The sequence below is a fragment of the Mastomys coucha genome, unplaced genomic scaffold, assembly GCF_008632895.1.
Source record: "Mastomys coucha isolate ucsf_1 unplaced genomic scaffold, UCSF_Mcou_1 pScaffold11, whole genome shotgun sequence".
In the NCBI taxonomy this organism is placed as follows: Eukaryota; Metazoa; Chordata; class Mammalia; order Rodentia; family Muridae; genus Mastomys; species Mastomys coucha.
Genome location: NW_022196893.1, coordinates 16,109,718 through 16,126,467, shown reverse-complemented (window position 1 = coordinate 16,126,467; position 16,750 = coordinate 16,109,718). Strand labels below are relative to the sequence as shown.

Sequence of the window (16,750 nt, the reverse complement as noted above, 5' to 3'; positions counted from 1 at the left end):
TAGGTTTCCAGCCAGGCGCTGCTTAACTCTACAGCGATCAGGACAGAAAGACAGACACGTCCCCTATGCTCTCTGTTCTAAGGAGAGGAACAGGAGGGAACAGCAGATCTAGGCTACAGATATCCCTTCAGCCAGGCAGCAGGGAGAGACTAAGTTAATACTGGCTGTCGGCAGGACGGGAGCCACCCAGTGGGTCTCAGGTTCTACCTTGAAGAGTGGAGGCTGAGTTCTTTCAGCCACAGCAGGCAAGCACACACTCTTCAAAAGGACGCATCCTGGGCTCTGCAGCACTGCCAGGCCACAGCATGGCAAGGTGATGGAGACTTGCTACCTGGGAGGCAGCTCCAGGGCAGGAGCCATGCACTAGCAGCCATGAGCACAGGAGGACTCTGGTGGGCAGAGCAGTATCTCAAGGCTCCCAGGGTTCACATTTGGCTTGCTCAGAGGCCTGTCCTGGGATTGTGCACACATGGCCCACCTGCAGCTCCACCTGCTGGCTGCACTGTCATTTATCTACAGGCATCACTGGGCGTCACTCTGGGATGGGTAAGGAGAGCATACAGATGTTCTTTTGCTATATCTGGCCCTTTACACCTCCTCACTGACTCTGCGAGAGACACCTTCTCAAGACCCATGCCCGTCATCTGTTCAGATGGACATCCTACCCTCATGTGCCTGCAGTTTACAGTCCCCAGGTACTTAGGTACATTTCTACAAGGACCAAGTAAGCTCAGAGGATGAACTTTCCAGACACTTGCCAGGCTACCGTTCCAGTCTAATCTTTGCCCGGGAGTGAGGCGGGCATCATCCTGGTCCAACTTTCTCAGGAACCAGGACAATTCCACCCACACAGTTTCAACTGCCTGGCCCTTGTACCTGGGTAGTGGCATATTTAGTACTTGGGTGGGCCACCCCATCATGCCATCTGTTGGAGTGGTGGCTAAACGGGGCTGCTGGCCATCAGCTAGGCTAGGTTATAGGCCTAAGGGGTCACAGAGCTGTCCTGGTAGGGAAGGCAACACTGTCACTATTGGGCAACCACTCGGGCCACACCCAGCAGGGTCCCAAGGGGGCATTTGGAGACAACTGGGCAAGGGCCAGGACTCTTGGCTGTTCTTCACGGCCCTTTAGCATCACTCTAGTAGGTCCCAGCAGAGAGATTACACATCCACCGAGCTCTCCCCCATACCCACGCCTGTGGGTTGAGAGTGTATGTCTCCTGTTCAACAGAGCTTTGAGCATCTGCCTCTGTGAGCTTGGAGGCGGGCCATCTCCTAAGGTGCTGAGAGGCCTTAGGCAGCCAGTAGATCCTACCTCTGCTCCACAGGGGGCCCCTCATAGGGAGCACAAAAGGTGTCTGTCCTCTTCTTACCCTTCTGTCTGGCCCCCTTTGAGAGATACACCTCCCCGCCCCCTGCCCTGCCTGCACCTCCCGCCAGCCTCGTGGCAGAGTCAAGCCCTGGCCCATCCCAGACCTAGGAGGAGGAGGCTGGGCCCCTCACCCGGGAAGCAAGTTGGCTGCTGGCCAGGGTGTGGCCCCGGGTGACAGGGCTGTGCCTCCCGGAGAAGAGAAGGCGCCTAATCCCTGGGATTTGCCGTGAAAGCCAGGACAGGGCCAATCACTCCTCGCTGGGCAGGGATGGCTGCACTGTTGTTTTAGGTGGAGTTTCTGAATGTCGTTTGCAGTGCCCACTGATCCCAGGCCAAACCTGCCAAATTGGATTTCAGGGCAGGGTCATTCTCTCATATTTAACCCCTTAGGAGGTAATGGTTTAAAGAGCCAGTTCAGATCCTCCTAGCTTGGCCAACAATGACGGACTGACGCCAAAGAGCCTACGAAAGCAAGACCCATAAGTTTCGAGTGAGTTCTTCTGGCTCTGTTCTGGGGCCACGGTGTACAGGTGTACACTGCATACAGACTAAGCTAGGGATGGCATCCTTAGGATTTTGTAGTGGTAACATGTTCAACTGCCCATGGCAGTCCTGACACATACGACTCTTACCCTCTTGAGATATGTAGCCAGCTTCTGAAAAAAAAAAACAACCACCTTCAGCCGTGGAAACCCAATGGATGCATGCTAGAGAAGCTGGCGGGCAATGTTCTGAGAGCAGGTGAGTGGAGCTGCTTGACAGCCATCAGCGCAGGGCCTGGCACAGAACAGGGTCATACCTGCCCTTGTGGGATGAGTAAGATAATTCAAGATTGGCAGGACATGGGAGGCATGCCCTCCACTTTGCTTTAGGCCAGGCCCTAGGACATAGGACATAGGCCAGGCCCAGGCTATAGGACATGCCTGTTAAACAGTTCCCAGGCAGTGAACTGGAGTGAAGAGCCCTATACTGTCCCATTAAACCATGTGTGTACTGCCACCCAAGGGTGCTCTGAGCTTCCCCAAGGAGCTCATTTGTTAACAGCCCATGCAGGCAGAATACTTTAACCTTGTGTTTAAATACACACATCACCTTGATCCTTATGGTCCCACGGGGGCAAGAACTATTGTGTTGATCTTCTGAGATGAAAACAGAGGCCCAGAGAATTTGTGTGATCAGCCTGAAGTTACAAAACTGGAAGTGAAGACCCACAGATCAAGCCTGGAACAGCTTGTATCAGAGCCTCTTGGGATTAATCGTACATGACCCTAAAGAAGCAAACCAGCCCTTGGTATTTTTCAAACAGAAAGCTACAGTTGATGAGACTTTAAATACTAGTTCAGAATGAAAAGTATTCCTGTGACCTTTAGGAGGGAGTGCGAGGGCGGGGCCTAGCAGGTCATACCTCTAATGTTAGCACTTGGGGTGGGGTGGGGAGCTAAGGTAGGAGGACTGTCATGAGCTCCAGGCCAGCCTGTGCATTAAAGCGAGACTCTACTTCAGAACAAAGGCAATAAATAAAAAGGTGGGGTGTGGGAGAGCTGCAGGAGTGGGGATGCACTTATGCCCAGGTGATGTGAGAAACAAGGAATCCTTTGTCATAAGATCAGCGTCTACTTTTGAATACCGCCTGGACCACTTCTCACCAGTGGGGTTGAGCTCCCTGGACATGGTCTCCAGTTCTGTGCCCCTCCCAAACCTCAGTGTGGGCCTTGCAGGTGCTTTTCTTCTTAGAGGCATCTCTCCACAAGACAGGCAGGCTACGTGCACTGGGCAACAAAGGCCTCTGTGATGACCCTTTCATCACAGGGTGACATCGTGGGGCTCATGCCTGCTTGATCTATACCTATCAGCTGCATCCACAGACCTCAACAAAGGTTCTGGCCCAGGAAGCTCCCTAGCCCTACTCTTCAGGTTACCTGAATGTACGTGTGTCAAAAGCATAGTTCTGCTGCTGGTCCTGTGAGACACCATCTCTTCTCTGGAACCTGTGAGGGATCAATTCTACCTGCTCCTTCCTGGGCTCAGCTGTGATCCTCCTGCATCCCACCCGACCACAAACCTGGACCTGCTTCCGCCCCAGCCAGGTCTAGCATTTATAGCCACTCTCAGACATGACACCAGAGACCCTGGACTCACAGCACCTGAAGATCATTGCTGGACTTCAGTAGTCCTCTATGCACCCGACACACGAAGGCCTCTCTCACAAATCCCTTCCTGGGTCCCAGTAAAAGGGACTCTGTAATCAGGGTGTCTATTTCCTAACCTAACACAGCAACAGTGCCCAGAGTGAGCCAGCCCATCTTTCCGTCTTTCATTCCAACTTTCCAGCCAGCCACACCCATGCATGGGACCGAGGAGGCCACCCTTCTTCTCCCCAGGGATACCTAGAAGCTGTGTCCCCAAAGCCATCTAGGGGGTGAAGAGCTTGAGGACAACAGAGAACAGACCTACAGGCCTGATGGCTAGCTGGCCAGTGGACCCAGACAGGCACTTCCCATTTTCCTCTGTAAACAACCATGTCAGTTCAGAGTAGCTATCATTCTTTGAGGCTGCATCTGGAACTGACGAAGGGGTCCAGTGGAGAAGCTGGGTGACAGTTACTAACATCAGGTGACTCTAGAGCAGAGCTTGGCAAAGTCTTCTAACCCTGGGCCTGCACCTGAGGCCTGGTCCTGATGCTAGACTACTACATGGTAAGCCGCCCACAAGCCAGAGCAGGGAACCAATCAGTTCCTAACCCTGGAACTGCTCAGGCACTGGGGCCCTGGAGGCTGGCCTGCCAGTCCATGGGCAGATAGGGGGCAGAAGGACATGATGCTGAGTGTCCTCATAAACCCTGGTATAGCACCTGCTAGAGCAGAGACTCATGGGTACTAGCCAGGTGGAGAATTGTTGTGGGTGTTCCAGTACCCTGTCTCACCCCCAGTGAACCCCATCATCTGGTCCCATGGATCTTAGATCTTTACACCTAAATGTCAGGTTGGATCCAGATCCCAAGACTATATGGGACCCATACCTACCTGGTGTTGGCAGATGCCAGTGGGCTAGACATTGGGTACATACTGTCAAGAAATGGGCTTCATGGTGACTTCATAGGGGTCTATAAAGTGATTGTGGACTGGCCTTGGGTCTAAAGTAGTCCTCCAACACCCGCCTGACAGTGGTGTTACCTCCTCTGAGAAGCCTGCCTTGTGTACCCTAATGTTAACACCAGCACCATCATGGCTATCTATAGATAACTGTTAGGTGACCTTTCAAGCACCTAAGAGTCCCGTGGAGGATGATGGGGTGCGGAGTCAGGACAGCAATGCAAAATTAGGCCACAGGCCAAGAAAACCCCACAAACAGGCAGATAAAAATGTATCAGCTGAGCATTCTCAGCTCCCCTTGGCTTGGGTGAGGCTCTGGTATGGCAAAGCTGACCCCTCTGTCTAGATAGATTCGATTTTTCATTTCTAGAAAAACAGAGTTGAGAAGCTCTGTAGGCAAGCTGAAGGGAGGCCCAGGGACCGAGTACCCTCTAACCCCCAGTGGCTCAGACGGCTCTCAGGCTGGCAGTGAGTGGCCCACAATTTTTGTGGCCAGAGTTCCCCATTCCTCACTCTATTCAGCTTCTCAAAGCACCCTGACTGCAGCCTGGGCTCTGCAGAGAGAAGTGTGAGCTCACGAGCAGGATAGGGAGGGTTTGCGGTGGCCCGAGCATGCCCCAGGCATTTATAGAGCATTTCTCCACAGGCTGGAGAAGCATCCCTCAAATCTCACTGACAGCTGGTGAGAGAGGAATGCAAGGGGGCTTTGCAGAGGCATCAGCTCTGCCCTGAGCAGCATCTCCCTGATCCCCTAAAACCCAAGGACTACATTAGAGGAAGCCCAGCCTTCTTAGTCTCCCTCCCAGCACCTCCCCCACATCTGCTTTCTCAAGTACTTCACTGATTTGTCACTTTCAAAAAGGGCCTGAATGCCATGGCCACAGGGGTCAAAGGCTCATCATCCGCTGCTTATTTTGGTGGGACTACCAAACTTGGAGAACTCTGTCCATGCCAGCACTGGGCATCTGTGGTAACTGTGGTTCTAGCTCTGGGTAGGCCTAGGTTCGTGCTATGTCTACTCCATTGCCGGCCCTTGCTCCCCCATCCCTGAGTGGAGATAATGTACCCACGTCCCAGGAACTGAATGCTGGTTCCTGAATGCTAGGCTCACTAGGGCTCCTGAATACGTGAGGAGATTCTGCTTGGGCCTTGCCTCTCTAGGGAAGCCCTTTGTAGGGAGTGTCCACACAGGTTGTGGCCTAGATAAGCAAGTATTCATCCAGTCCAGTGAGCAGGCAGGTGCCCTGGCATGGCCATATACAGGCCCATGCCCATTGCCAGGGACACAGGAACCTCTTGAGCCTGGATGGGAACAGCAGGTGGCAGGCCGGCTTAGTCCTGAACCATGACTTTGCTGATGGCCAAGCCTTGGGGGTATCACTTAAAGCATGGCCTGAAGCAAGTAGTGCGCTGTTGAAAATAAATCAGAAGATACCCAGCACCGTGTTTTGCTGTTGCACAGTCTTACGAGGTCATTGGACTCCGTTCCCTCCTCTGCCCAAGGAAGATCTCCCTGTCCCGTTCCCAGCAGTCGCGTTTGCACGGACTGAACAAGCACTCGGGGGGGGGGGGGGGGGGGGCGAGAGTGTGCAGTGGTGGCAAGAAGCCACGAGTGCTAAACCCCATTCCCAGGGTTGCTTGCTTCATGTCGGGTCAAAACTCAGGAGAAAACTCCATCCCCACAGTGGTCAGGACTGGAGCCATGTACGGGGGGTTACCTCCTGGAGGGACACCCCCAGGTATACAGAGATGTTTCTGGGCAGAGAAAGGAAAAGGAATTCAGTTACAAGCAATCTCAGGGAAAATGTTCCAAGCAGAGAACTGAGGCTATAAGACAAGAAGTCTGAAAGCAGAACCCAACCGCAAACACAGCCTTCGTTCCCACTCAGTACAACCGGCCCCACCTGGTCCCCCTCTCCACCTGGCAGGTGATGTGTGCACCAGATGGAATGCCCTGTGATCTTGCTGAGGAGTGGAAAGGGCCCGGCCACTCAGTCGGCAGGGAGATGAGCCCCAGGAATTTCCGAGGGCTGGGGATCCACCCCCATGCCGCCCAAGCCTAGAATTCCAAAGATCAGGGCACCCATGACCAAGCGCGGTGAGGGGAACGCTCATTCCCCGTGGCCTCAGCTACATTCCATTCCCTGAGACGCCCACTGCCTGAAGGTTACCTGTGGTCACTTGTCACACCTGGAGCTATCTCATGGCCAGCCGGGCCCCAAATCACTAAGAAAAGGCTGGCACCCTCATCCCCCCACAGCCTTTGTTTCTCTCTCCTTTTGTGGCTGGAAAAGATGAGGCTTCCTGGCTCGATCACAAGCAGAATTTTCGGATGTAGCAGATGGGAAGCCAAAAAGCAGGCACACCCAGGACTGTTCTGTCTGGGGTGCAGCCATGACCCACTCACTGGGCACTGATGCCATCATACCAGACTCATGTCTGCCCAACGTCCCAGCTCAGACCACTCCAGGAACGATTCAGCTGAGAATAGATGTGGAAACAGGGAAGGCCGAGAGAGCTGGGGTGGGCTAAGGAGGCTTGCTGCAGCCCTGTAGGCTTGCTGTCCCAGTATATTGATGGCCCAGTGCGCTCTTCTGGGAAAAGGCAAGCACGGGGCGGGGGGAGGGAGGGGAGGCGGGAAGGGGCAGTATCTATCTCTATAAAAACAGGCCAGCCAGGGCCAGTAACTCAAGTGTTCAGAAAGTAACAGAGAGCAAGTAAACTGGAAGGTTCTATGGTTATAATCACAGCGGCCCGGGCTGTGTCATGCCAAAGCAATAGGTCACTCACAGGGCAAGTACTAGGGGGCTTCTGCAGGCCAGTACCAGGGTACTCATTTCTTACCCACACTTGAAGCAGGACAAGCCAACACCCCACCCCACCCCCACACATACACAAACACCTCCCCTTGTCCATAGCTGAAGGTGAGACTTATGACGGCTGGCGACCGGGCTGCATGCCCTGTCCTTGGACTCTCAGAGAGAGCTGCTGAACCATTAATTGTAATTAACTAATTATCCTTGCTGCCAAACAGCGGAGGAGGAGGCCGGGGGTGGTGAGCCCCAAAATGACTCAGCCGTGTTTACAACATGCAAACCCATTTAAGAGCTTGTAAAGTTGCTATAAATGGCTCTTTGGCAACAGGAGAATAACGATTCCCTTTCTCTAGCTGCCAGTTTAGCAACTGTCTGGGTTGGGGAAACAGCCGGGATGGAGGTTTGGAGATCCAACAGCGCCACCTGGAGGCCAAACTAATGGTTCGGCGCCGATCCAGATGTCACAGGCTCAACAGCTTGAGACTAGAATACAAAGAAAACTGATATCCAGGAGGGGAGCAGGGATTGTCACCCAGTTTCTCTAATGCTTCGAAATGTTCAGAGCGTAAATCTAAGTCAGAAGTGGCAGATGAGACAGTTTTCCATCACCATGAATAAAAGTTACTTAAAGGGCTGGAGAGATGGCTTGGGGGTTAAGAGCACTCAGAGTCCTGAGTTCAAATCCCACAACCACATGGTGGCTCACAACCATCTGTAACGGGATCTGATGCCCTCTTCTGGTGTGTCTGAAGACAGCAACAGTATACTCATCATATAAATGAAATAAATTAATAATAATTTTCAAAGTTACTTAAAGACCATTCTGATGAGCTACGTGACAAAGGTCCCCGGGTAGAGTGACCCTCTGGGTGCAGTTGTAACCCACCGGGCACTGGTGCCATCATTACCAGGACTCTGCCCAGCTTCCCAGCTTGGCTCACTCCAGGAGCAGTTTAGCTGAGAACAGTAGATATGGAAATGGCCTCTAAGGGCTTTCGTATTCAAGGCCCACAGACAGCAATAGGGACCACAGTGCCCTCTACAGAGATCGTGTGGCTTCCTGGCTTTTCTCACATCTCCCCTGTGGGTGTTCACCAGCCCCTGTCCCGGTGTCTGGTTCATCCTCTCTCCTTCTTCTTCACCAAACCCAGATGAAACCAACACAGAAGGAAGCTCTGACTGTTCCTGCCTTGGCGTCCTTTGCACTTCTGGGACACTGACTGTCCCAGGAGGGTTCTTACCCACCTACACCTGGGGAGGGGTGACAAGAGGTGGGAGACTGCACACTAAGCCAAGGTCATTAGTTGCATGGCTGGGACTAGATCTGGGGTCTTCTGAAGCCGGTTTGCCTATCTTCTCATGGCACCAAGGGAACAGCAGACAGACCAGCTCCCCCTGACCAAGGCATACAGCCTGGCCCTGGCACAGCCTTTGAAATCCAGCTATGAGATGCGGGATCTATTTCATCCACCTACTTTGTAAGTGGGGAAGACTAAGGCTGACAGGGTTTACAGGAGAGTCAGTGGTACATCTGGGGTAGATCCCGGGCGGATTCTTTCACACTACGCTCCCCGGACTTGAGTAGGGGCTGCTGGCTAGGACCAGGTAGAAGTGGCGGTCAGGTAGAACTGGTCTCTGATGGGAATGAGGAGGGTGCAGATGACCTTGGCCAATGTTCTGGGCTCCTCAGAGGGTCACTCACCCACAGTCATGCCGTCCTCATAGCGCTTGACAATATCAAAGGAGTCTCGAAGGTTCCCTTCTGTGATGTCGAAGATGATGTCGGCCTGGTTGGCTGGGTACAGCGGTGTGACAGCCCTCAGAAAGATGATCTCTGCAACAAGGATGATGGCATGAGAGCATCGCAGTGCTGGCCCAGCCCCTCCCTTCCCCTCCCCTCCCCAGAGACTTGCCCTGACACCAAACACTCCTAAGGCAACATTGATGAAATCACCAGCCCCCACCCGCCTTGTGGAAGGGTAGAGTCCTGGCCCTCACCTCCTAACCAATCTTTTGTTTTATCAGTGGGGAAACTGAGGCAATTTGACAATTCTTATCTGCCCTGAGGTCATGGGGCTAGCTGCCAGCGTGGGCTCAGCTGGGCAATGGTGGCTGTGGTTCTGACCACCTCATGGTGAAGCAGTGTAAGCCACCTTAGCTTGGAACTACCATTCAGATCCCAACCTGGCTCAGTGTAACCTTGGAGAAGTCCTTTTTCTGGGCCTCGGTTTCCTCATCTACAGAGTAAGGGAGGAAGCTGACTGATGTCCACCGAGGGTCCTCTCAGCACCCCCAGTTTCCTGAGCCCAAGACGTGAACAGGTGTCTCGGCTGGCCCCCATTCAGGTAACCAACTCCTATGTCAGCAGAGTGGAATACCAGAAAAATGGTTGCTGCGGGGGGGGGGGGGGGGGTGCAGCACAGAGATGGCTCAGTGGTTAAGAGCACTGACTGTTCTTCCAGAGGTCCTGAGTTCAAGTCCCAGCAACCTCATGGTGGCTTACAACCATCTGAAATGGGATTGGTTGTTCTCTTCTGGTGTGTCTGAAGGCAGCTACAGTGTACGCATATATACATTAAATAAATCTAAAAGCAAAAAAAAAAAAAAAGCTGCTGGGAACTCGGGATTTGTGTGTAGCTTTGTTGAAACCCCACTTGACACAGGGCAAATCTGAGCTGTGAAGACTTCTCTGGAAGAGTGAACCAGGGAGAATGGAGTAGGGGCTGGGGACTTCCCTAAGGATTATATGGCATGTTCTCCCACTGTCTGGTGATCCTGCATAACTTTTTCACAGCGTCAGCTCAGGGGCCATCTTGGATAACTCAGCGACACATTTTCCTGCAGAGGAAAAGCCTTTCTTTCTTAGCATGTTCTTAGTATGTTAGCTGGCACACAAGTCTGCTGAATGTCTGCTGATAGACTCTAGTTGTGGTAGCCAGGGAGAGACCCCATGCAGAAGAAAGAAGAAGGTGACTGGGGACCAGAGACGCCCTTAGCGACACGCCCAGGGTGTGTCATGAGTGTGTGGTTCACCTAGGAGCTTGTAACCCCAGGCTGCCTCAGAAATATGCTGTGATGGCACAGGCCATGTCCTTTGGGACATAGACACAGGAAGGACACAGAACTGTCACGTTATCCTGTGGCCTCTGCTTCCAGTCTGGTTACTCTGTCCATCCATCCATCCCAGTCTCCGAGATGTCTTGGCATGCCAGACTTATCTACTAGGACCTCTCGACAGCTCTCTTGGGGTGGGGCCTCAGCTCTGGGTTCAGGCGCTGGCTCATCCATCCATCTCTGTCGATCTGTCTTGGTTCTCAATGCCTGCACCGCCCAGCTCTCAGCATTCAGCATGGAATCAACACTGAATGCTATTGACAGAATGAGTGTCGGCCATCAGAGGGGCTGCTGAACAGGGAAAGGCTGAGCAGCGCAGGAACCCAGAAGGGAAATGTGTGTGTCCCACCCTGACCACATCCTACAAGGAAGGGCTCCTGCAGGACAGGGTTCTCTGCTCAACCAGAAGGAGGCTCGGAATTAAATCCCAGGACCTTCAACTTGATCCACTCACCCTCAGGACGGGTGAACTCTCGGAAGGTGGGCAGCGAGATGACAGTGTGGGAGACGGTATGCACTGGGTCTCGCATGCAGGCCTCGTCGGTGGGACGGCAAGACTTGATGCAGCGGACGGTGTCTGTTTTCTCTTGGCGGAAGCTGCAGAGAAACACAGCCCAGGAAGGTTGGTGGCAAAGCTGGGACAATAGCACCCAGGGAAGACCAGAAGTAGCAGGTGGCCCAGAGGCAGTTCTACCAGCACATAACAGTGGCCTCTGTGGCCAGATTGCACTGTATGGATCTGTGCATGACCTTTCATATAAAATGGGGACAACATTAAGCCTAGCTGCCAATGCGCCCAGTTGGGAATTTGCCAACTGCACCAAGTGAGCATTAGTCTACCCAGTTGCTCAGCAACAATGTTGAGTAGCTAGGGGTGCCAGGTGCCATGGATACTAGTGAATAAGGGTGTCAGGTCCTTCATCCTGGGAGTCAACAACTGAGCAGCTAGCAGGGCTCATGGTGTGGGGCAGGGTTGGGGTTGGGGGAGGGTCTGAGGGTGAGGTTGAGGGTAGGGCAGGTTTGAGGATGGGGGCGGGGGTTGAGGGTGGGGAGGCGGGGCTGGGGAGATGTATAAAAGCTGCTGATCTCAATGTCCATCACAGAGAAGTTGAATCCATACCAAGCAACAGGAAGGAAAAGGGTAACATTTACTTTAAGTCCACGCCCCTATTCCAGGCACTGTGCTATACTGTTCTTAAAAACTTTACCATGAAATACAAAACAAGGTTGGAGAGATGGCTCATCAGTCAAGAGCACTGTTGGCTCTGTCAGAGAACCCACAAGGCAGCTGGTTCACAGCCATCAGTAATGCCAGAGCCAGGGGATCTAACCCTCTCTGGCCTCTGTGGGCACTGTACACACATGGAGTACAGACATACACACATGCAAAACACCCACAGACACAAAACTAAATTAAAACTTAAAAGAAGGAGGAAGTAGAGGAGGATGATAAGGAGGGAGAGGATGAAAAGAAGGAAGAAGAGGAGGAAGAGGAGGAAGAAGAGGAGGAGGAAGAGGAGGAGGAGGAGGAGGACAGTGTCAGGGAAACAACACTCAAAGTTGTCATCTGGTCTCCACAGGACATGTGTACACATCCACACACACACACACACACATACACACACACACATACATACACACACATACATACATACACACACATACATACACACATACATACACACACATACATACATACACACACATACATACACACATACACACGCACACATACATACACACGCATACACACACATACACACATACACATACATACATACACACACATACACACATACATACATATATACACCCACATACATACACCCACACACATACACACATACATATATACACACACATACACACACATACATACACACATACACATACATACATACACATACATGCATACACATACATACATACACACATACATACACACATACATACATACACACACACATATATATGAAATAAATGAAATACAAACATATGAACAGCCAGGTGGTGTTTAACCCCAGCACTCAGGAGGCAGAGGAAGGTGGATCTCTGAGTTTGAGGATAGCCTGGTTTGCATAGTGAGTTCCAGAACAGTCAGGACTACACAGAGAAACCCTGTCTCTAATAACCAACCAACCAAACAAACAAACAAAAACAAATAAAGAAGAAATAAAAACAACCCCACAAAACAAAAAACCCAGATATGAACAGAATACAAATAGTTCAAAGAGTTATTGTATGGAAAACATCTTTATAATCACCAGCCACATCAGGAGGAAGAAGGGTTACAAGTTCAAGGCCAGCCTGCTGTATACAGTGAACCCTGTCTCAAAAAAAAAAAAAAAAAAAAAAAAAAAAAAAAAAAAAAAAAGAGAGGCTGGTGAGATGGCTCAGCGGGTAAGAGCACTGATCTTCTGAAAGTCCTGAGTTCGGATCCCAGCAACCACATGGTGGCTCACAACTACCCGTAATGAGATCTGATGCCCTCTTCTGGTGCGTCTGAAGACAGCTACAGTGAATTACGCCGGAGCGAGCAAAGCCAGAGTGAGCGGGACCAGCAGAGGTCCTGAGTTCAAGTCCCAGCAGCCACAAACATGATGATAGCTCATGGCCATCTGTACAGCTACAGTGTACTCATACACATAAAATAAATCTTTAAAGAAAAAGGAAAGAAAATTCACACAAGGAAAGAAACCTCTGCCAACCACCTCAGGCTGCCTCATGTGCAGCAGACCAATACCAAGGCTCCTGTATCCTACAGCTAACCCTTAGCCTGGGCCCATGTAAGGCCCTGCTGGGTTCCTTCACAGTTCCCTCCCACAATGTGTACCTCTAAGCCAGTCATATGGACTTGACCATGAATGAGTGATGGCTGTCTCTAGGTTCCCTGAATGAGTGACGGCTGTCTCTAAGTCCCCTTTGACTGACAGTTTCCCCTCAATCTTTTCATTCTCCACGTGATCTGATAAGAAGCCTACTGTGTTTCAGCCTTGGAATCCCACAGTCAGGAGCTGGCTGCCTGCATCCTTATGATGTGGTCCAGAGCACTCTATCCTCTGAATGTCCCTCATGCTGGCTGCTGGAATAGACACAGGCCCAGTCTGGTTGGAAGGATGACAGAGGTGGGGCATCTCCCATCAGATCACGTGGGTTCTGGTCTTTCTGTGACAGCTATCACAGTTGGTCCTCAGGGCCTACACCTACTCTCCTCATTAGTTTCTGTCATCTTGACACAAGCTAGAGTCAACCGGGAAGAAGGGATCTCAATAGAGAAAATGGCTCCACCAGAGAAAATGGCTCCACCAGACCCGTAGGCAAGTCTATGAAGCATTTTCTTGATAAATGATTGACAAGTGGGAGGACCCAGCCCACTATAGGTCCTGGCACCCCTAGATAAGTGGTCCTGGGTGACATAATGCTTTGTGGGTTTTATTTATTTGTGTTTGCTTGTTTGAGACAAGTTCTCTCTACATAGTTCTGGCTGTCCTAGAACTCAGTATGCAAACCAGCACTGAAATCACAGAAATCTGCCTGCCTCTGCCTCCTGGGTGCCGGGACTAAAGGTGTGCACCACCAGGCGTGGCTGCTCTTGGGTAATATAAGAAAGCAACCTGAGAAAGCCATGGAGACAGAGATAGAGGTAGGTAGGTAGATAGACAGACAGACAGACAGACAGACAGACACATAGATATTGCCAATAAACAGCATCCTTACATGGCCTCGCTTCACTTCCTGCCTGAATTCCCTTCATGATAAACTATGACCTGTTGAGGTTAAATAAACCTTCTACTTTCCAGATTTCTTTCTTTCTTTTTTAAAGATTTATTTGTTTTGTATATATGAATATACACTGTAGCTGTACAGATAGTTGTGAGTCTTTATCTGATTGTTGGGAATTGACTTTTAGGACCTCTGCTCGCTCTGGTCAACCCTGCTTGCTCCGGTAGACACCACTTGCTCAGTCCCTGCTTGCTCCGGCCCAAAGATTTACTTATTATTATAAATAAGTACACAGTAGTTGTCTTCAGATGCACCAGAAGAGGGCGTCAGATCTCATTACAGATGGTTGTGAGCCACCGTGTGGTTGCTGGGATTTGAACTCAGGACCTTTGGAAGAGCAGTTGGTGCTCTTACCCGCTGAGCCACCTCACCAGCCTGTTCCCCAGATTTCTTTTGCTCTCGGTGTTTATCACAGTGACAGAAACCCAAGCCACCTACTGACTGTACCTTGGGGCTGGAAGAATGCTGCTGGCCTCACACTTAGCTCCCGACTCACTGGCTGGCCTTCCATGGCCTCATATCTAGCTCTCACTCACTGGCTGGCCTTCCGTGGCCTCATATCTAGCTCTCATTCACTGGCTGGGCTTCCGTGGCCTCACACCTAGCTCTCACTCACTGGCTGGACTTCCGTGGTCTCACACCTAGCTCTCACTCACTGGCTGGACTTCCATGGCCACACATCTAGCTCTCATTCACTGGCTGGACTTCCATGGCCTCACACTTAGCTCCCACTCACTGGCTGGACTTCCGTGGTCTCACACCTAGCTCTCACTCACTGGCTGGCCTTCCATGGCCTCACATCTAGCTCCCACTCACTGGCTGGCCTTCTGTGCTGGGAAGTAGTCTAATAGATGCTACTGCTACGTGGTCACCCAGACGCATATAGTTCAATACTTGCTAGGTCCAATGCTACTCTGCTACTGGCCAGTGTTATGTTGGCCATGCTATGAATATGATGCGATGAATATGAATATGAACACTGGATATGACAAGTTCCTCTCAGGCTCGTAAGCCAGAACACTTGATCAACAGCTGGTGGTACTGTTTTGAGAGGTTAAGAATCCTTTGGGATGGGCTGGACAGATAGCTCAATGGTTAAGAGTTGACTGCTCTTCCAGAAGTCCTGAGTTTAAATCCCAGCAACCACATGGTACTCACAACCATTTGTAATGGGATCTGATGCCCTCTTCTGGTGTGTCTGAAGACAGCTACAGTGTACTCATATAAATAAAATAAATAAATCTTTAAAAAAAAAAAAAAAGAATCCTTTGAGAGATGAAGGTCCAGTGAGAGGAAGTGGGTAATGGGTAGGGGCTTGAGATTTATGGCTTGGCCCATTTCCTGTCCTAGTTTTCTGAACTTCCAGGAAATGCACCTGTTGCCTCATTTTCTAACCATAACCAAGAGCTGCACCTGCCCCACCACACCCTCAAACATGAAACAAATACCTTCTCTTCCACTAAATTGTTTCTTGTTAGGAATTTAAGAAAAGTAATTAATACAGACAAGTATTTGTATCATGAGCATTAGTGCTCTCTATTACTCCTCAAAGGATTTTAAGGGAGGAAAAATAAAGCCAGGGTGAACTCATGATGGAATCCAGTTTGATGAAGTTGGGTTCACTGCCACTGCTGTCCTTTGTGGAAGCTTAAACTTTCCTTCCCTTCTTGGCCAGAGAGAAAAAGTGGCTCTGGGGTCCCTTGTGCCTCCATAGCTCTCCAGCTATGAGGTAATACACAGTACTCAGTTTCATCCAGAATGCTTTACTGTACACTAGAGCCACTTCTCCAGTGAGCCCTTGATTTATCTGTCTGTGGTCTATGGGAAAGGGTGATGCAGGATCATAATCTACACAGTGACAACGCCCAGAGCAACAGGGCTGGCCACTGTTTCCAGGCATCACCAGCAGACATTCGGAACATAAAATATAGCAGTAGGGGCCGATGACATGCCTCAGCCAGTCAAAAACTTGCTGCCAAAGCTGATGACCTGAGTTTGGTCCTTGAAACCAAAAGATAGAAAGAGAAAAACCAGCTTTTGCAAGTTGTCCTTTGACCTCCTCTAAATGAATGCAATGAGAAAGAAATGTAATGTGAGCTCACACTAATAGTTATAATTCAAAACAAAGTCTGTAAACTTCTTATCTTGTTCGGGGCTCAGGGACATAGTTTTTACTCCACATCACAAGCCTGATTCAACCAACACACCTCACAACTCACAACTACCCAATTTGACTGATCCCATGTTTCATACAGAGTCATCTCAGAATAACAGTACTAAAATCACCATCACCAAACAACCACTGTAAATAATTTCTCTAGTACATTCTCCTTCTACTCAACCTAACTAGAAATACTACATCTGTGTAGTCTGAGCTATATGGAAATTGATAGCATGCTGCTTCCCTTTAATAGGCATGTAGCTGTAATGCCCTTGTCATTGTTCAGTGTGTGCAAGGTCATAAGAGTGTGTCAGTTTTGCTGGGTATAAAATCCCCAGCTTACATTTCCTAATTATCCTAAATACACCACTTCATTTTCATTTGACACAAAATGTTGTCAAAAATCTGATATT

At 50.5% G+C, this 16,750-nt stretch overlaps 1 protein-coding gene across 1 annotated transcript in view; it reads right to left on the bottom strand.

Moving 5' to 3' along the window:
• Fbln1 (fibulin 1) overlaps positions 1 to 16,750 on the bottom strand; it is an 85,431-nt gene that overhangs the window by 11,933 nt on the left and 56,748 nt on the right. The window contains exons 15-16 of the mRNA XM_031351748.1: positions 10,848 to 10,990; positions 8,982 to 9,113 (exon numbers count right to left, since the gene is read on the bottom strand). Of these exons, the coding sequence (XP_031207608.1) occupies positions 8,982 to 9,113; positions 10,848 to 10,990 (275 nt within the window). The remainder of the gene's footprint in view (positions 1 to 8,981; positions 9,114 to 10,847; positions 10,991 to 16,750) is intronic.